This window comes from Bacillus rossius, chromosome 1, assembly GCF_032445375.1.
Source record: "Bacillus rossius redtenbacheri isolate Brsri chromosome 1, Brsri_v3, whole genome shotgun sequence".
In the NCBI taxonomy this organism is placed as follows: Eukaryota; Metazoa; Arthropoda; class Insecta; order Phasmatodea; family Bacillidae; genus Bacillus; species Bacillus rossius.
In genome coordinates this window covers 76,021,965-76,043,326 of record NC_086330.1, presented here as the reverse complement: position 1 = coordinate 76,043,326, position 21,362 = coordinate 76,021,965, and the positions used below count along the sequence as shown (strand labels likewise).

Sequence of the window (21,362 nt, the reverse complement as noted above, 5' to 3'; positions counted from 1 at the left end):
ATTTCTTAAAAAAATAAAACCTACATTTTCAGGTCTCTAATAATTAGTAACTAATTGTCTGCCACTTTTTTTTTAATACTGGGACAACAATAGCTTGTTTCCATAATTTTGGATAGATTCCCGAAGTCATACTTTTATTGAAAATGTGAGCTAAAATAGGTGCTAATATCTCCTTGCAGCCCTTAATAATAAAGTTAGGAATACCATCTACTCCTGCTGATTTGTTTGATTTTAGACATTCAATAGCCCAAAGAACGTGGCTGATTGTAATTATAGGTGGCATTAAGTTAGTTTCATAGTTATGTGCTTGTGGTTGGAACTGCACATCACGTGGCTGATCATAAACTTCAGCAAAATGTTTACCAAAGGAATTGGCAACAGCAGCTGGATCACTTAATAGTACGTTATTTTCAATAACTTCAGGAGACTGTTTGTAACCTTCCTTCATTATTTTAACATAGTTCCAAAATTTAGATGGGGATGATTTTATTTTGTTATTAATATTTTCAATCCATTTGTTTTTATCTGATTTTATTTTTACTAGTTGTCTTAAATATGAAAATTTATGGTATTGAATTTCATTGTTTTTTTGTACTGCCTAAAGGAGAGTTCTTTGCATTTCAAAAGATAAATAAGCTGTTTCGAAAACCAATGTGGGTACATATTCAGATTTAAATTTTGTTGAGAGAGGAATACAATGTTCCAATGCATTTACCATACTATTTGTTAAATATTCAACCATATCATTTATATTGTTCATATGATAAATACTATCCCAATTTAAATTTAGTAAAATCTCATAGAGAGAAAGGTAATCACCTTTACTGTAGTTCCTGAAGCTGGATTGATAATCAGTGTTATTAAAATTATCTTTAATGGAATATGTTTTAATGACTATGTCTAGAGCAGGATGAGAGTTATCTTCATTGACAAACGGGTCGGGATGTTTATCAATACTTATAACATTCATGTTAGAAAATACAAGATCAAGCATATTATAAAATGATAAAGTATTATTATGTTGTTCTAAGCCAAGCGTGTTAATTATTTCAAGTAGAAACTGACCTTTAATTTTGTTGTAGTAATGACGTACATTTTTTGTATGGCTGTACTTCCAGTCAGTCCCTGGCACGTTAAAGTCACCAGTGAGAATAATAGGGTAAGGATATCTACTAAGATTGGCTTCCAAAAAAGAAAAATAATTTTTAAAGTCATTAACAGAGAAATAGGGGGTAATATAAATATTGCCTACTAAAAACTTTGTGTTATGTCCATTATCAATTTCTACCCAATCTTCATCGACTTCAGATATATTAAAATCTGTTTTATACGAAACATTTGAGAAACTACATTTGTCAACTGATATTAATGCTCCTCCACCACATTTCATTGTAGTTGTATCATAATTACGATCCTTGCTGAAAATTTGAAAGTTATTGAAATAATGAGAGTTAATTGAATTATTATTTAACCAAGTTTCCGTTAAACAAATAATTGAGAAATTGGAAGCTAAGACATTTTCATAAAATTCACTAGATTTAGTTCTTAACCCTCTAACATTCTGATAGTACAAATGTCAGGTATCACTTTTCAACTTATTTATTACCTAGTCTGATTTTTTTGAGCCTCAGCCGCCACATTAATTAATCCAGGATAAGATGCTTCAGCATCTTCCAGATGGCTCAGGGTTGTCACTTTGAGAAGAGCTGAAGGGTGTCACATTATCACTTTGCTTGTCAGTGTACTTGACGCGAAGAGTTGTTCATATTTTAGACGTCCAAGGGGCTATTAAACAGGCAGACGGCCAAATAACTGTATTGAAAATACAATCATAATCTGTTTCAGCAACTGCAATATAAAATGAAGAGTAACTATCATAACGGGTTTTTAGTTTGACCACCTCTAAACTCGTCACTTTAAGTTCCGTGTTGATATATGAAACAATGTCTTTCCTTGGACATCTGGCACAAAACATGAAACAAAAATTGATTTTTTGCGGGGCCTGATAGGTTTGGATATTGTTTTAAGGTGCACGTTTCTGACGCCGAGTTGAACTGTTTCGTGGCGACACCCTGCTTGGAATTTGCTGACCCAGATTCTCCAGGTGGTTTCCTAGCACGGCCGCGCACTTCAACGAAGCCATCAGCGTCAGCAGCTGACTGTGGCGCAATGTGCTGAACTTGTGCTATGTCTGCAGAGGAAGGCTGCTTCATAGCGCTACCACGAGGTGCTGCACTGACGGCATTTGCCACTTGCTGGTTACTGGTATTTTTATTAGCTATATATCTATTTTTGTTACTACCAGGCGGCTCCTCATTTCCTGCAATCTGACTATATGTTTTTTCTTGAGCGTATTAATGGACCCATTTAGAGAACAATGGTCACAGATGTGTGCCTCACGCCCTGCAGATAACACAATTTCAAACATTGCCCGCAAAACCGTATTTTCCTATTTTAGGTCTTTGACTTGGTTAGTTAAGAAGTCAATTTTTCCACACAATACATTAAGCAGGGACTCAATGCTCTTATCTAACATGTTTGATGACTGATGTGTTGTTTTATCCTTTGGAGATAACGAGGTGTCAGTTGGCGGCTCCGTGAAGGAAACTTGCCACGTAGGAATCGCTTGATGTCTTCGAGTTGGAATTTTCAGATGATTTTTTATCATGTTTTGGAGAAGCGAAGTTGAACATTTCAGTTTCTTGATTACAAGTTTCACACGTATAAGACTCTCCTTTTTTTTACACGTCTGGTCGCACACTTCATATGAAGACGAGTTCCGCAAACCGCGCATTTAATAACTTCTTGTCTACCATAAAAAGATTTCTCACATACCAAGCAAACGTCACCACTAGAGGGCATGAATTATACCTTCATAAAAAAGTTGAAAAATTTGCACAATAAAAAAAAATTATGACCGATTTGATAAAGTGGCAGCCGGGAGCAGGTACATACACATCCTTCTCCTACGAGCCACACTGCAACATCGAGTGCCACACTGCAACTGGCAAGTGCCACACTGCAATTCTATATATATATATGTGTGTGTGTATATATATATATATATATATATATGTGTGTGTGTATATGTGTGTGTATACATATATATGTGTGTGTGTATATATACATACACACACACATATATATATAGGTACATATACATATATAAAAATGTGTATGTATATATGCATTTATTTGTTTGTGTGTGTAATGTATATGTATCATTAGGACCCTAAAAGTTTTGAGATTACAAAAAAAAAAACAGAAAACATGAAAACACATGAAAAAACTATGAAATTTGCTTTGTTTTGACAAATTCACGTGAACACAAAAATATGTGTTAGCTCCTTTGTTAGAACAACAGAGGCCATGCTTGCTTGTATCATCTTGCTATGAAAATAGTATGCAATCCATTTTATCACTATAAACACAAGATATGGCGACAATCCTTTAATCACTCACATGTACATTATTTAACTTTTATTGTCTGCCATAACTTTGTGCAATACAGGATGTTTAGAATCAAAACTATTTTTTTTTTTCTGTAGAAACATTGCCAATTGATAATTCTTTTCTTAGCTTAGATAACAGTTTCAAGAAATTAAATAGAACCATTCATAGACACAATCAAGGTGATATTTTTTGGCAAAGTCACGCGCTATCTTGTGTGTTGTTGCTGCAAACTAGACCACAGTCGCATACCTTGCTACTCTTATGCGGATATGGCGAGCCACAGTTCATTGGGAAGAGTGCCACACCCAAACAGTTCTGAAGTTCTTCAAAGTTGCCAATCACTCGTGGAAAAACACCATAAATATTCCTATGATTTATATATTTTGCGGTCATATAGTATTTTAAACAACGCTAACCTAACCAAGCTTTAATTTTAGTTATGACAACCTAACCTAACCTTTTACTTCAGTACACTTGAGAAATGTTCAGGTTATGGTTGTGGCTTTCATCCCTATGAACTGTAGATTATCCATCCGATACAGCTCAACATTAAGAAGGTAATATCACCACTACTCTAAAATGACATTTGGATGCATTGTGCCATACACGTGAATGCACTTTTTTTACTGTTGATAATTGTTGGTTAGTTCAACATGCCTAAATTTCTAACATTACATAAATTTGTGAAGAAATTTTTGGTGGCTTTTTTTTATATTTGATGATTCAAGTCAAATAACGATATCCAAGTATTCTGACAGTCTTGTGGAGTAGTTACGGAAAGCCACTTGCAAGAAGCATGTTCAGGGCTTCGCACAAACTCAAAAAAGAAATACAATTGAAAAATAGTACCTACGTTAGCAGTTAAGTCTGTGTCTGTCTCTCTCTCTCTCTCTCTCTTCTAAAATTTTTTAATTTAAAGTAAAAAATTTTAATTTTAAACCCGCGAAAAAAAAAAAAACTAAATAACCATCGTACTATTGTTATGAAGAATCTCATAACACCATTGTTAGAGATGATGGAAAATATTCTAAGCGATATAGCCACAATAAATCACTATAAACACGCTTACTGATGACAGCACCCGGTCGTACTGTGTTTGCACATTTTTGATTAGGGTATATCGGCTATTTTAGAATGTACTTTATTTTGCTTTCTTTTGAAGTTTTCTGCAGATTTAATTATTTATTATGGATGGAAAGGTTTGTGCAAAGTTTGATTGCAACAAATACGTTATTGCTATATACTCGAAGTCGTTTTTGAAGTTAAAACGTCTTCAAGACACGAAGGTGCCAAAGTCTTCTGAGTGTGGCAGCATTAATGTATTATATTCGCTTACATGAACATCTGAGGAAATATCAAGTGCCGTTTGCCCAATAAATCTTTGTGATAGTAAAACTATTCTGGAATATATTTTATTAACTTATATAGTTACAAAAAGAAATAGCTGCAACTTTCAAAATACGTTATAATTCTGAGATTACATCATTGATAACTCAATCAGTTCACCGGACAAAAAATCAGTCCCAACTGGATTCAGTTAGGAAGTGAGTCCACAAGATTGTGCAGGTACGTCGCATCCAGGTTAAGCCACTCACTGAGGATTTTATTGCATAATTCAACCAAATTGCGAGAATGCTGATGTCTGCGTTTTACCCCCTGTTCCAACATGTCCCACAGATTTTCAATAAAAATTATCTGTTAACTTTTTTCAGAGATATTGATCATTAAATGGTGGTTAGTCTTGCTAACCACCGCCCAATCATTGGATACCGCAAAAATGAGGTTATGTAGAAACTAACAAATATAAATCAGTATTTACACTAAAATTACACATTCCAAAGTAGTTGCTTAACATTGTTATGAAGTCCAAAAAAATTATTCAATGAAAGTTATGTAAAACACACAAAAAAGTACAAGAAAAAAAATAGGTAGGTACACGCTAAACAAAAAGAAACACTAAAAACTACTGCAGCGAAAATGCATCATTCAACATCATTATTTTGTATGGAAGTCACTGAAACACATTTTCTCTTTCTTCATACAGAGTGCCACTCCACAGGTTTGGCAGGACCATATGGTTCTCACAGGATTCTTCTTGGTGCTACAGACTGCACATCTCCTGGAATTGCTGCATTCTGGCTGGTGGCCTCAAGTCTTATAGACTTATCTACATGTGGCTTGTGGTCTTGAATCCCTGCTACTGAATGCCTTTTTGATGAAGATGCAACAATTTTCTATTCAAGTAATTCAGTGTAAATACTCCTTCTGAAATTCTTGTGAGAATATTTTTTCATTTGCAGTTCTTTGTGCATGATATATGCATTCACCACACAACAGTCAACGAAATGAAAAAAATATTCTTGGCCACCATTTCCTGCTACGTCTGTCTAGTCCATAGTCCCCTTTCAACCTATCAAAATTGTCGACAAAATTCATGTTCGAATTATAGTCTGGAAGAATTATGGGGCAAGGTACCTGCATTTTAGAGCCATCTTTCTGACGCCTTTGAACTGCAACAGTTTCTTCTGGACAATGAAAGTTAGAAATCATGTTGACACTTGTCTTTCCACCTGTATACGGAAATTCCGTGGTTGCTGACGCTAAAATCAAACTCACATCGTTGGAGAGATTTGTCTTTTTTTAGCTTGGGAAGATTCTTGCGGGCTGTATTCACAGTTCCACAAGCCAAAATGTATTTTTCAAGAAGATGATAAAAAAGAGAATATGACGTGAAGTAGTTGTCCATTAAAGCAATATGAGTTTTTCCTTGAAGGCCTTCACAAAGCTGTGTCACAACACGTTCCCCAAGGCCATCCTCCACTACATCCTTCACTTTTCCTGTGTACCTACACTTCGAATTTTAGGTTGTACGAGGACTTGTCACACAACATCCACACTTTGTAGCCTCGTTTTATTGGTTTATCACGCATATATTGCTTGAGGGAACTTCTGCCTTTGAATTTAATCATCGACTCGTCAACAGCTACTTTCTGATGTGGCTTGTAGCATTCTGAAAATGATTTTGACAAACTATCCAAAAGTGGCCTCACTTTGTAATGACCATCCTCGCCCCGTTTTGGCATCACAGTATTGTCATTTAGGTGAAAGTTCCCTAAAATAAAACTAAATCGCTTCACTGGCATAAGCCTCGACACAAACTCATTGTGAAGATCAGGGTCTGAGCTCCAAAAATCTCTGTAGCTGGCATTTCATCCAAAGTTAAAGGTACAAATTTTTTCCATATCTGAGTTGCATAAAAACTTGTCTGAAATACCAAAAGGTTCATCAAATCATCAGTAAACAATTCTGAGAAAAGTTTGTGTGGTGTCGGATCAACAATATATTTTATTTTCTGAGCCACACCACACTCCTCTTCGAATACTTTGGGCACCGACACGAAACTCACATTGGCCTTGTCCCATTTTCGAGTGGGAACAGCTTGAGACTGAACAGTAGGCCTACGGCTAGGCTGAACATCATTCTGCACATGCAGTGGAACATGCAAATTGCAAAGTACCAGAGACTGATGATGTAGCTGGCATTCTAGTTTTGAACCTACTCGAACATTTTACAGATGAAGGGCCAGGTTCTGAAAGTACTGTCTGTAAAAGTGACAGAAATGTCCTCATCACTGGACTCAATTACAATTTGTCCAATGTTACGATTAGTTATATTGTCACAGTCTGGAAAAAACTCAGGATCCAGGTCAGAATCATAGTCGTCACCCGATGAAACACTTTCACTTTCAGATGGTATTTCTGCTTCATCGCATGGATCTTCAGCTAATTTACAATAACTGTGATCCATGTTTAAAAAATACTTATCACTCTAACATAATAAATGTAACTTACAAAGGAAATGAAAGAATATACACGAAGCTATACAAAGCGAGATGAGATAGGTTATATTGCTACATGATGGGCGGTGGTTAACAACAGAGACCACCAAATATAAATTATTTTATAAAAAAACACATTAGCATTATGTCCTGTAATATTTATTCCCAATCTACATACACCACGGAACCGTTTAGTACACTAAGCGTGTAAACAACCACAGCACAATAATATTTCTGTGATGAAAAAAAGTCCTGTCATAGGAGACGTCAGTGTATGGATTGTTATACCTGTAACTAATTTGAACATCTATAGATACTTGTAAAATAATAAGAGTGACATCTATAGATCTTTTCCGTAACTAGTAAAGGTGGTTAGAAGAGAAAACCACCGCCCCACATAGAACAAAAAATTAAAAACCCCATGGTTTACACTGTTAGCCACCACCCTCCCACGGATAGATTAGCAGCACCTGCCAAAAACATGCCAACCATTCAGCCATTTTGTTTTCATTCTACCAGGGAGGCAGGAACAAGGAAGAAGTATTATTATTTCAATAAGCTCAACAGATGCAGCACTTGCCAACACAGCATCTATCCAGCTGTTTCATTTATATTCTACCAGGAGTCAGAAACAATGTAGAGGTATTATTTCGACAGTGCAATTAGTGCAATTGATTGCATGCAGAGCAACAGGAAAAAGAAACAAAAATTCACAAATATACTGTCTGTGCTTAACATAAAAATGATGTACCTAGTAAGTAGGCATAGCTATGCACATAGTTATTTAACTGTGATAAGGCTCAAACATTCTTAAAATATTTGTCTTAGTCCAAACTGCAACATAAAATTAATACTCTTTATTATTACAGATGCTGGAGATATTCCAACTGCTCAGGTAATAAGAGAAGTGTATCTACCCAAAATTGGTGGGGCCAGTTCTGACATGGTAAAGAAAGCAGAGGAAAACCAGAAAGTTGCGCTTCTACTTGATGAAACTACTGTTAAGAAGGGACATCGTATTTTCATTATTTTAATTTGAACCAGTGACCAAAAGTTGTTTGTGGGTGGTGTAAACGAACTGAACAGTGCAAATGGCACCGAATGCACAACTCAACATCAAGTTTGAAAAAATAGATGCTGTTGTGAGTAATTCTGCATGATATATGACCAAATGTGTACTCTCTTTAAAGATTTTATTTTGTGAGAAAATGTGTCAGGTTCAGTGCGGGGCACACTAACTAAATCTCATCGCAAGTTAGTGGAGGCTCTATCTGTCAGAGATGAATACATTTGTTAGTAATTTCAAACATGCATTTTGAATACAAGACATCTGAAAAAAAAGTACCCAGAACAAAAAAGTCAAAATATTCCCAGCACCAGTTATGATAAAGTGGAATTCCTGGTTCCATTCCACTGAATACATTGCAGAATACATATATGATCCGATGGAATTTCTCAACAGAGAAGATAGTGGTGTCTCAACGTGAGTCACTACCAGCTTGCAATAATTCTGTGCTCTGCTGAATTTATCATAGACCAAGGAAAGAAACTCACATAAAACATCCTGGAGCTTGAAGGCTTGAAGGTTCTAGTTACTCTAAGTTATAAACTCTGTTCAAAGTTGTACGACTTCGAGTATAACTTCTAATTGCTTAGCAGGAAGATTTTTGGAAACAAAATATCTGCTGCCATTTAAAAACTCCCTTCAGCTGTCAAGCAAACTCAGATGAAAGACAAATTGAACAGCTTGGGAGCAAAGTATCTCACCAAGCTACAAAAACCTTAGGGAAAAAGACACTGCTAAAGAGTTCTTGAGCACTGTTGGGAAACTGTTTGCTGTTTGTTATTGTAAGCAATAATGTTGATAAAAAGCTTTCACATGGCTAACCATCTTCCTCTCATCAACAATGCTACCATGAACAGTGGCGAGGTGTGAGGTTTACATGAGGGGAAGCAATAACTCCGTTCACCCCAAAACAGAAGGGGGGGGGGGGGGGGTCCGGGGGCCCTCCCCCGGGAAAATATTGATTTCAAGGTACAAAATGGTGCTATTTAAGTAGTTTTCTTAACTGAACATTGACTATTCCACAGGTAGAAAAATTGACATTTTTTTAAATACATTATTTTTGAAAAATAATGATTGACTTACATTATTCTGATAGTAAAATACCTACTCTACATTACTTATATACTAAGTGGGAGTGTAGTATCATCGTACGCCCACAAATCCCCCACGCACTGCCAGCCAACAGCCCGCGGGAGAGATGCGCGCGCCCCGAGAGACGACCGCCGACTGAAACGCGACATCGCCACCTGCCGTGCCGAACTGTACCGGACATAGCCGAAGCAGTCGGCGGAAAAATTCCACCGTCTGCTTCGGCCATGTTCGCTCCAGTTCGGCAAGAAAGCGTTACCTTCGTAGCTTCTACCGCGTATTTTTCCAGCCAATCCCCTCCCTGAACCTTTGTACCATGCCACCCCCCTTCCGAAAGGAAACTACTGCGGCAGCCTTCCTGCTGAAAGCGATCCTACCAGCGCTTCTAAACCTAGCAACGCTTCTAAAACAGCATGTTTTTGTGTCAACGAGTTCTTTTTTTATAGCGCACAGCGCACAGTATTGGGTCCCAAGAAGATAGTGTAAAAATTCATACACCTAACTGCACGAGCCAAAGTAAAATACTATTCTGAATAAAATATTTATTTAAAAAATACGTCTGGAAACTGCCTGGGCAAGCACTGCTTGCCTTGCTTGCCCTGACGAGACGCCACTGACCATGAAGGAATTTATATAATGTTATCTTGCACTGGAGATGCAAGTTTCCGATGTTTTGAAAGAAAAGCTCACTGCTGACATCTGCCAGATTTTGTAAGGATTGCAAACTGAACACAGCAACTTTGTGTCACAAATATGAAATTTTGCAATGGTGTGAATACCGGTTTCAAATGTGACTCAATAAGTGAATATTTTCGTCATATGGTCAGATATTTTCCGACCTGTGAACTGGTTTAAAAATCAGCAACACTGAAATTATGATTGCTCAATTCGTCAATGGACATGCTTAAATGTGTATTGAGATTGAAACTAACAGGTGCAAAAACATTTGAATCCTGTAACTACAGGCTGATTATATAGGCTAACCATTTCAAGCATAGTAGGGAACACTGTACATATAAAATAGATCATCAACATAATCTTGTGCCATGTGCACTAAAGTGACTTGAATACAAATACATTCTATACTAAGTTGTTTGTTTTATTATCCTATTCTAAAGTTAATAAAGTGTACAAATAGGTATTCATATAAGAACTTCTATCTAAAAATAATTATCAAAATCAAACCATTTTTCTGGTAATTTTTGTTATGATTTTTAACACAGCTATGTAGTTTGTTTTTTTGGATGAAATTGTATACCACTTTTACTTATAATGACCAAATTCTTCAATTTTATTTACCTCTTTCGAGCGCGTGCGTGCATTATGTGTATTAAATAAAAAGGATTAATGCTTTCACATTGCTATGGTGAATACTTGACATGCACATAGCAACTGAACCCTAATTAAATACAAAATACATCATTGGGATCATTCCACAAGATATGTCATTGTGGGACAATCAGCAAATCGTGCAGGATTCAATTTCTTACGAAATGATATTTTGAAGTGCAAATCGCAAATAAAGTTCTTACAAATACCATGAGCAAAAATATTAACAGCAGCACTGTTCACAGCTTTCCTGGGTGATTGGTTTCTCAAAAGGTAAGCAAATTAAAATCCTTTCTACACTGTACTGCAATAAAGAAGAACCAAAAAGTTCAGTTTTTATAAGCCCTTTTCACTTTGTGATTAACTGATTATGATTAGCAACTGTAGCTTCAACCTCATTGGGAAAACAACAATTATGCGTTTTATTAGTCAAAGTTTCACATCCAACTATGAAACTAGGCATATTCAGCAGATTATCTAGAGGTTCACATTTAACAATTTAACTATTTGTAACAAAAATAATTTCCTTTTTTTTTTCCTTGTGCATTCGAGTAGGAAAGAAAAGGTTGCAGGGAAAACCCTTACATCTGATTCACATTGACTCATTGTGTTAAATTTTCATTATTGAAATATTAAGTTATAGTTGGACAGCAGTTTTTTCACATTAACTTTTGTGTTGTAAAGAAAGTTTCTTCTACTTACACATAACACAAAGGTAGCACAGTAAGAGGCACTCAAGAGAGAGGTATAAATTTGTGCTAGTACTAGTGGTGACGGCAGGACTTTTCAATAAAATTACCTTAAAAGATTTTTATACCACAAGGTATTGAAGGTTAAGTTTCATGACTTTCAGCACAGTTACCAATTAATTTGTTACCTGTAAAACCCCCAGGATGGAGTTTAAACTTTATTTGAAGTGTCTATATGAGCATGCATAATTTGCAAATAAACTTATGGGTGAGGAAAATTGGGCATAAGAGATTATGTATGCAGAAGTTACGAAGTAACTGTGACACACACACACACACACACACACACACACACACACACACACACACACATATATATATATATATAGATAGATAGAGGGGGGGGGGGGGGGTTAAATGTGATGGTGTAAATCATGGTCTTTTACTTACTCTTGGTGAATAAATTGTTTCATATCACAAAGTATTACATACACAGCCTCGAGGAAACACTATGTTAGTCATTCACAACTGTTCAGCTTCAGAAGTGTCGCTGAGGCAGACAGCCAACTCCTGCAGCCTCGCTTCGATGAACGCAACGTAGGCACTACGCAACTCCCCTGTAGCCGGGACAAAGTGTCCGCCCGGGTGCGCAAGAACCACTGGGTCTTTGAAGTGGGCCATTAGTGCTTCGCTCATCTCTGTTGACAAACAAACAAGTGGATACTATTCGGAAGCAATCTTCTGTGCTCACTGCAATTACTCCCACATTTGCGATGCAAGCTAACTCAAGAGTCTAGATCTACAAGAATGCAAGCACAGACTTGGTTAGAATGTATGCACCAACGGCTGTTTGTCCTCAGAAAGTCCTTGGAAACACACCATGTCTAAGTGTAGCTGTAATTTTGTGAGTGGAACCCTCAATAGTGAGAACCCTGAATAAAGTTCTACTGGCTCACAGCAATATCTACAAAGTGGAATCAGAGTTTGACCCCATTAGAAATTAAACCCTGATCGCTTTGGTGGGAGTAAGTAATGAAACGTTTGGAAGGGCCATTCATTTCTCAGTCATAAAGACACATTCCACATTCAAAATAAACCCTATTATGATATTATGTCAGAACACATGGTAGCTACAAAATTAAATGTAAGACAAAAATTTTACATTTTACTTATTTGCAGTTTGCCCTTAATTACAAATTTTTCCTAAATGTCAACCTACTCTCAGTGATGAATTGGGAGTGTATTGTTACATCACGTAATTTATTGCATGATCAATGTAACTCCTTGAACTAGGCACTGGCATTATGCTATGCTTATGTTTATGTTTAATGTGTAGGGATAAGATTATACAGCGAATTGCGGTTACACCGAAATAACACCACACAAAAATATCAATACAACACATAACACCGAAAATGAAGTTAATAGGTACACCATTTAGCACCAAAATGTAACTAAAAACATGAAAAATAACCAACAGTTTGACAAAAATGTTATCTTTTATTATTGTAAATTCATTGGATGTAATTATTTAGCATGACTTTTGTACCAAAATGTATAAAATAAATGGATTGGAAAAAATTAATACCATGTTGTTTGATCTTGTATTTCTTAATAGTTAAGTATTTTACATTAATCACATTGGCCCATTTTTCAAATACTGAAAAATAAGCACATTTATTTTCATTATTTTTGAGTAGTTATTTTCCTGACATGCTTATTACAAATTGTTTCATTGTATAAGTGCATCATGTGTCAGTCAAAATGAAACTATTTTGGTGAAATAAGTATTAAAAAATATTTTAGTTTCATATTTGTAAAATAATAGAGTAATTATACGAATAAAAACGATGTATAAAAATAAAAACAATAACACCGAAATCTCCTGTTTTAAAAACAAAATTTACCTAAAAATAAAACCAGAAAATCTTTTCCCTATCAATGTGGCAAAAAAAAATGTGTTCGTGTTACCTTTCGGAATAACACTGTCCGTTTCTCCAATGACGTGGAGGGTTGGAATGGACACCTGTCCCGAGTAATACTTCTCGTGGAGCGAGCACTGGGACACGAAGCCTGCGACTAATATGGCAAAGTCGAACTTGAAGTTCAAACCTGCAATACACCAAAACAAACATGTAATTGGCTGCTCAGGTTCTTCATGGAACACCAAAAAGACATTTTCAAAAGTCCAGCGCAGCTTCTCCTTACACTTCTTTCTTATGGGAAATGTTATTTAATACTGTCACAGATGTAGCATAAGCTTGCACTTCTAGACATGTAATATAACATGTGTCCATGTAACAATCATGTAATGCCCTCAAAACTGTTACAAATGCAAATGTTTTATAAGTTTACAAATAGTAAATACTATAATCAAATCAGTACCCATGCATAAACCATAAATCAAAAACATTTTGAACGTGAAATATATTTAGGTTCGTACTTCATATAAAGCATATGTACGGTATATGTAGCTCTGTTATTTCCATTAATGCTTTAATGGTATTTATACAACTAATGTGGTCAATCTAATACTGCAACTGATGCAAATACAATATACACTTTATCTGATCAAACTTTTAAACAATTGTCGATTGTGACCAGGTGAGTGACTATCGACATCTGATCATGCTTCAATCTATCACTTTTAATAAATACACATATGATTCATTGATTGTTTCTCTAGCATTATATTAATACCCTATTTTATTGCATAATTGTCACTCTCGCATAATCGTCGCACTCGCATAATCGTTGCACCCATATTTTAGGGCGTCAAAATTTTGATAAAAAAAACTCTCTCGTAAACGTTGCATGATGTTTTTGGTCCTGCAATTAGATTCCCAGCGCTTAGTGTGGGTATTTTAAAGTATAAATCTAATATTTATTCGGACATTGCCACTTACTTATTTAATTAACAGTAATACGAAGTTGTCTGACATGTAAATTTTCTTTTAAAGATGTTTTTAAACGTTACAACCTTTATCTGTCCGTCTGCGTCGCCGCGGAGTACCGCTTATAAAAATGTAGCCAGCGCATCATTCAAGTTTGGTTATGTTGCTTCCCGTATAGAGTACGTGCACGTAGTCAAATATCGATATCTCGCTGATTCATGCAACACATGTTCTCTGTCAATCGCCGAGTTAACTATATTTGATAGCCCGCACTCTTTCGTGGTAAGTGTGTACGACAATAGTTACGCGTTAGTTCACGTCACAGATTCAAGTGGCTTGCGTTCGGGTCATAGATTTTGTTTTTCTATTTAAAGTTGAAAAAAGATTTTTGTTGCCTGAATTATTAATATAAATTGTTTCGTGTGCTCTTGTATACTCCACCTTTTTTTAAATAAACGTACTTTCCATGAACGGGTTTTGTTTTTATGAATAACTTTACCTAACAAAAAAAATTTTTTTCCGCATTATCGCAGCACCCCTACTTTTCAAACTTGGTTTAAGTATAAAATGTGCGACGATTATGCAAGAAAACACGGTAATGAAAAGTTGGGTTTTGAACTGCACATTAATTTTTATTAAAATACAGACTGGTTTAAGAACATAAAAGGAACACATTAGTATTAAAAATTACTAATCCAGTTTGGAAATTAAAATTTTATCCATTTCCCAGTGTTTTCCAGGTTTTAAAGACACGTTTTCAATTCTCTGTTTTTCCTGTTTTCCAGATTCTCCACCTACAGAAACTCTGATAGTGATCCCGGTATGAGCGAGAAATTGAGTCCTAATTCATTCATTCACACACGCACGTAGAAGCGAGTGGCCGCTCACATTTCTGCTCCTGCAGCAGGCACAGCATCCCCGCCAGGGACGCTCCTTGCGAGAACGCCAGCACGCCATGTATCGGCGCGTGCTGCCTGCATGCTTCTTCCACGAGCCTCAGGCTGTCTTCCAACCCGAGACTCACGTCCGAGTGCTGCTTCGATCGGAACGTTCCGTCCGCCTCGCTAAACCACCACCCAAACTGATCAACTGCAACCATTACGTTACACCAGTATCAACAACTTGTTACTACATACAGCATGTCCGGCGAAACTCATAGATAGAATTACCTTACTTTCCCCTGACTTTTCCAGGTTTTTTTTATAAATTTTTCTAACAAAGCAAGTAATATTTCTAAAGAAAGCAACCAATCTATACTTCTGCACTACTACTAACACTGCTGTAGCTTTGCCTTACAGATTCTTCAATGTTAAGATCATGCTCAAATGATATATATTTCTTACACTACACTCAGACATTTCATCACATGTTGGAATTTAGCTTCACTTGACAAAAATTCAACCCTGCTCGAAATTACTTGGCACAACAGCATCGCAACAAACAAACACCGAACACAAATACAATGTGTGTAGCCCAGTTAAAGGGTTAGTGATACAAAGAAATGCCTATGTATAACCATTTAATTTAAATTCTTTGAATTTTCTCATTTTTTTTTATTAATTAAAACTCCATTACTATTCCAGGATATTTATTTTGCCCAATGCTGTACATCCAGCATTATCTCATATAAGCTAAGCTCTAAAAAACATGTATGTTGAAAGTAAACACAACTTGCTTATTTTAATGTACATGTGTATAATTGCTAATAGCTAACAATAATAGGTGTTTAAGTTTGTTAGAAACAAACATACAAAACAAATTCCCCACAGCAAAAAAGAAAAGCCTACATATCAGAAACATGCCCAAAAAAATGCTTAAATAGGCTGTTAAAGGCACTCATATTTCTACAGAAACATGTTGGCAAATTTACATATTCTATTTATCTATTTATGATTATTTTGTATCAAGTGAAAATGTTTAAACCCAGCATCAAAAACAGGAGATAGTGACACACAGCACTTGACAACTGTGTACATATAAAAATTTTACTTTCGACGGGATAACAACTTCACCCTCAAAGTTTAGCAAAAACCAATCCAATAAATGGAAAACGGTTTACTACTTAATTTTCTAACATATTTTTTTGGGGTTTTTATCCCTATAAAACATCCTATATTGACTTCTATTTCCAATTTATAATTTGTGGGGAAAAAAATTGATCTACAAATTATCGCAACTGTTGCTGCACTACAATCAATAATTTCTACATCCTAGTAATAAAATCACACATTCAAACACCTCTTTCAGCATTCTCTCCGTCCGTGCTCGACAGAACATCGGCCAGCGGGATTCTGTGCGGGGCTGTCACGAAAACAAACTCCACGTGTCTCTTCAGAACCTTCCTGAGGGACCCCAGCTTGGATCGGAACATGTCGCCACTCTGGCGGTATCCATGGAGGCAAAGAATCTGAAAGAATAATAGGTGATACAGCTGAAGCATACAAATATTATAAATTTAAATCTTTTTTTACTTATTAAAATACTTGGTTTCTATCACTTCTACATAACTATCATTTATATCTGGCTTAATTGGGGTTCACTTTTGCAAAATAAACACTCCAATTTAATATTGGTGTTTCCTGAGCCAATGACTGTTTACAGTGCACTTCGGCTGCATCTTAACCCATAACAAAGTTTTTTAAGTTTTTGTCTACAGCAGCATGTGACAACAGATTAAACTCTGTGTAGCTAAGGAAGTTTTCTTGAAAATAATGTGGTTGCTGAAATTATTAAAAAACCAAATTACGTAAGTTATATTAGGTATATATATTGACAACAATCATCGTGCCCTCCTAGACGTAGAGGCCGTACCTGTCCACCGACGTGTGCCTAAGGGAGGTACTTGTCCCCGTGGTGCAACACAGTGCAGTGGTAGTGTTTTTCGATAAGGGACGCACCTGCGTGCGCTCTTGGACCGCTCACAGACGGACACATATTTGTATTTTATTGTGTAATTCGTTTGTATTTGTATTTATATTTTATGTATATAATATGATTGCAGTGCCTGTGTTAATGTGTAGATTCGCAGCCTGGCCCGCCGCGAGCTCATGTTCTCCCACGCCGGCCTGCTTCCCCTTCCCCTCCTCCGCGGCCCGCGCATAGCGGTGTGCACGGGCGGGCGGAGTGTCAGTCGCTTACTAGCTGCCGCACGGAGCAGACGTGCTCTCGCTCCGCTCGAAGTACACCTGACGTACGGTCGAGTTCCGCGACTAGCTGAATACGTCACGGGGCTGCCTTCAGCAGTCTTACCAGATCGCTTGCTCACTATTTTTTGTAATTCGGGAGTCCGGGTCGCGGCGAGGGAGAACCGTTTGTCTCGCAACGTGTCGGCCAGGCTGTGATAGGGCTTCCGCAAATAAAAACCCCTCACGGAAACGGACAAGACGTACTTTTCCCTACTACCTTCACCAGTACCTCCAATCTCCACGAAAACCCTTCCCTGTCCTACTCATTCCGGTCCCGGCCACGTAGGCCTGAACTTATCACTCTCCGACTGGAGCTACGTAGGCAATTGGACGAGTTCGCAGGGCATTCTTCGACAGGGACCAAGGGACGTCAATATATATAGACACACATACACAAAATTAACTGTGTCCCCTGGCACAGAGACAGCGCAGTCATAGACAACTGGAGCAGTGCTCCTTACCCAGTCCATTACTCTGGAAGAAGATGAGCACGTAGACCACTGCAGGCAACTATAAAAAATTGGGTCTAAAGCTACTAGAACACACACTAAATAAATTCTTATGTTTTATCTACATCAAATTATTTTTTACGTTTTATTTGATTCCACGTTTTGTTCCAGTCATCCATCCTCAAAATAATTGGATGCAACTTTCGATGCCCTTAAGAGTGTTTTGTAGTCCAATTTCGAGTGAGAAAAACAAAGTGGTCTTTGTTAAACAATCAAAAGAATACTATTGTAAATATGGCAAAGAATTTTTCTTTTCCACAAGGTAAAAACTATTATACTTTGAACTGTTGAGTAATTTTTTCATAACAGCGTAGATAAATTATTTATTTTAAAAATGGTTGAAATGCCTAAATGCCTAACATTGTAGATTTTCTTAAGTAACTAGAAAATATTTAATTGAAAATAAAACTATAGCAAATATGGCCCCAGTTTTCAAAATGAAACATTGTAAATGTTGTTCAGTGTAAATAAAACTTATCCCAACCAAAGAAGTGAAAAAGATATAAAATAAAGCATATGTACGGTAGGGTGACCAAATCATAAACTTGAAAAAACGGGACACATCCAAGGAGGGTTTGGGGGGGTGATACCCTCCAGCTAAAAGGGGTCCGAGGGGTCTCCATCCAGACGTAATCATTGAAACATGCTCTTTTTTTGCTAATTTGAGACCTAAAATCTTTTTCAATTTACCTATGAATATGTAATTAAATTTAAATTGTGAGGCATATAATAAATAAAAACAACCATTTTGCAGTGAATAACTTAGGTAAATATGTATTGTACGGATTAGCGCCAAAAAAAATCGTACAAATATGAAATAACTTTCATTATATGCTCTATTACGTCCTCTTTTCAAAACCGCCTGCGGAGATTAAAAATTCCAATTACTTTTGGAGATATCGCCGTTCTTATTTTGCAATACAAGCCCTATGTAATCATTCAACAGACGCCATTTTATATTTTGCCGTGTGTGCGTGAATGCCTAAATAACAGAAATTTTCCATTATGTAAGGTTAGTTACATGATAAATACTTCAAAATAAACGGAAATTAAAAATAATATCAATTAATTTTACTTGTATAGTTTTAAGTATTTATAATGTAACTGACCTGACATAACAAAACGGGACAAAGGTAGATTAGGTCAGGTCAGCTACAGTATAAATACTTTGAAACTGAACGGACATTAAAAATAATAAAAATTAATTTTAATGGTTGTTTAGTTTTAAAGTATTTATAATTTTTGCGCTAATCCGTACAATACATATTTACCAATACTTATTTATTATAGGTATTATGACATACTTCAAAACATAATTAAACAAGATAACTAAAATTGTTATAGTCAAAGTTATGTTAAAAATCTTTAGGATTTTAATTGGGGATGTTTTTCTTTCGTTCCTGCAAATTTTAAAACCTCTTTCTTTTCCAATATAAAGTTGTAAAAACTAGAACAGTCCATTTTTAAATTGTAGAGTACCTGCAAGATTGCAGAAAGGGTATCCACTCCCATCTTGTTCCTTTCATCCGTCCATTGAATGTTCATAAGCGAAAAGATTCTTTCAGTATTACCGTTATGGGCAGGGATCGCAAACACATACTGGAATATCTTCAAAATTCAGTGTGCTGTTCTGGCCTGGTATGGGCGACTTAAACTGTCGAGAAGAGGGGAAGACGGCCCGAGGAGAGGCGCGACAAAAGTTTATCATCAACCCATCGTAAATACGGGACATTTAGGCGTCCCAGGAGACTTTTTCGGGACCCCGTGTACGATCGTTAAAAAACGGGACAATCCCATTTTTACGGGACGTTTGGTCACCCTAATGTACGGGGAATATATTTAGGTTAATTCACACCGCAATATTTACCCGGCAAGTCTTCATTTTTGATGTTTGAACATGACATAACCTTCAACGTAAAATGGTTTTATTCATGGCAATTCCACTTGTATTATAAACACTAAATTAACTGATGTTTGCCTATTTTCTATCTTATAGTCTTTAATTTAGCTCACTGATACAGTAATCCAATTAAAAAATAACATTTTTAATTATAGTATATATGTGCTATGCGCCAAGCAAATATATAAGTAAACAAACAGACGCCATGTCCATAGATACAACGACACGCATCACTACAACTGACGTCGTACCGACCATGGCCTTTAAGCCCGTGCTCCGTTCCGCCAGTACCGTATTCCGTTTTCGGAGCGCGCCCCTTGCCCAGCTGGATTGAGTCAGGCGAGCGCCTCGGGCGTGACACCAATAGACATAATGAAATTTAAAGGTACGTTTCCCCGGAGGCTCGAACCCATAATTAAATTAAGGGAAAAGCCATTAGTACGAAATTACTAATTACCCGACATGTAATAAGTGCGTCGTAGCCACTCCGGGCGAGTACACCACGCACGGAGCAGACAACAAACCTCATTAACAGTCACCGCGGCCACTGGCCTTAATTAAAATGCCCGTGACTATGATCAAGTCAGAATAGGAGAAATCCCTCTAAAACAATTCACAGTGGGATATGTTAGTAAATTTACAGTCGCCAACTTGATGTCACAATTTAAATAATTAAATACATTAAAACCATTGTTAAGCCTTAAGCACCCAATTACCAGGTGCTACATTTTAATTGGGCACCTGGAACATGTTTTAACTGGTAATAGAGTAAATTCAATTAATATAAGTTTTTTGACGCCGACTCACAAAGAAGAGAAAGTTTCTCTTCCTTGCGAGGCGGCCATGTTCGGCAGTCTCCAACCATTCCGCGCCGGGAACAGATGTGTGTCCGTGGGCAGCATCCAAGTTTTCTTTCTTTGATTATTTTATTCTATACTAAATCTTTAAATTTAAAACCTCTTATTAATTCATCGCTGCCCACGTCGACTCAGCGCGTATTTTACGGAACCGGGCCTTTCCCGACCATCTTCATCGTGATACCGCGCTGCGGATCGTATCACTCACGTAAGTGTTTCGCCGAACTTAGGAGCCCGCTCATCGACGCCCCCCCCCCCCCTGCACCCATTAACTTTCGGCGCTGGCCGTCTCCAGCGAGCATCGACCCACGTCCCGCGAGACTGCCGCGGTAACCATTGTCACGTAGTGTTGTGTTTAGTGTTGGTGAGAAATTTTGTAGCGGGACTGAACCGCGGAGCGGACTTGTAGAGTGTACCATGTACCCACATGGACCCCCGGTGAAACTCCCAAATTAAATGTATTCTCGCCAACTCGTATATCATTTTCCGTAATTCCCCGTCCTCCACACGGCCGAGCAGCCTTCACAGTCAATGTAGAACCATTCAGGTTACA

At 36.9% G+C, this 21,362-nt stretch overlaps 1 protein-coding gene across 2 annotated transcripts; it reads right to left on the bottom strand.

The window, feature by feature from the left end:
• Positions 1-11,910: 11,910 nt before the first annotated feature.
• On the bottom strand, positions 11,911-20,193 carry LOC134538058 (esterase OVCA2). 2 transcript variants are annotated; one of them, XM_063379051.1, is made up of 5 exons: positions 19,920-20,193; positions 16,597-16,765; positions 15,247-15,447; positions 13,436-13,576; positions 11,911-12,162 (listed from the first exon to the last, which is right to left on the bottom strand). In XM_063379051.1, exons 1-5 carry the CDS (start codon positions 19,932-19,934, stop codon positions 11,987-11,989), a joined length of 702 nt encoding a protein of 233 aa, XP_063235121.1. In that variant the 5' UTR covers positions 19,935-20,193; the 3' UTR covers positions 11,911-11,986. The 2 variants fall into 2 exon arrangements, with proteins under 2 accessions (XP_063235121.1, XP_063235112.1); XM_063379042.1 differs by lacking the exon at positions 19,920-20,193 and adding an exon at positions 19,532-19,867.
• Positions 20,194-21,362: the final 1,169 nt, after the last annotated feature.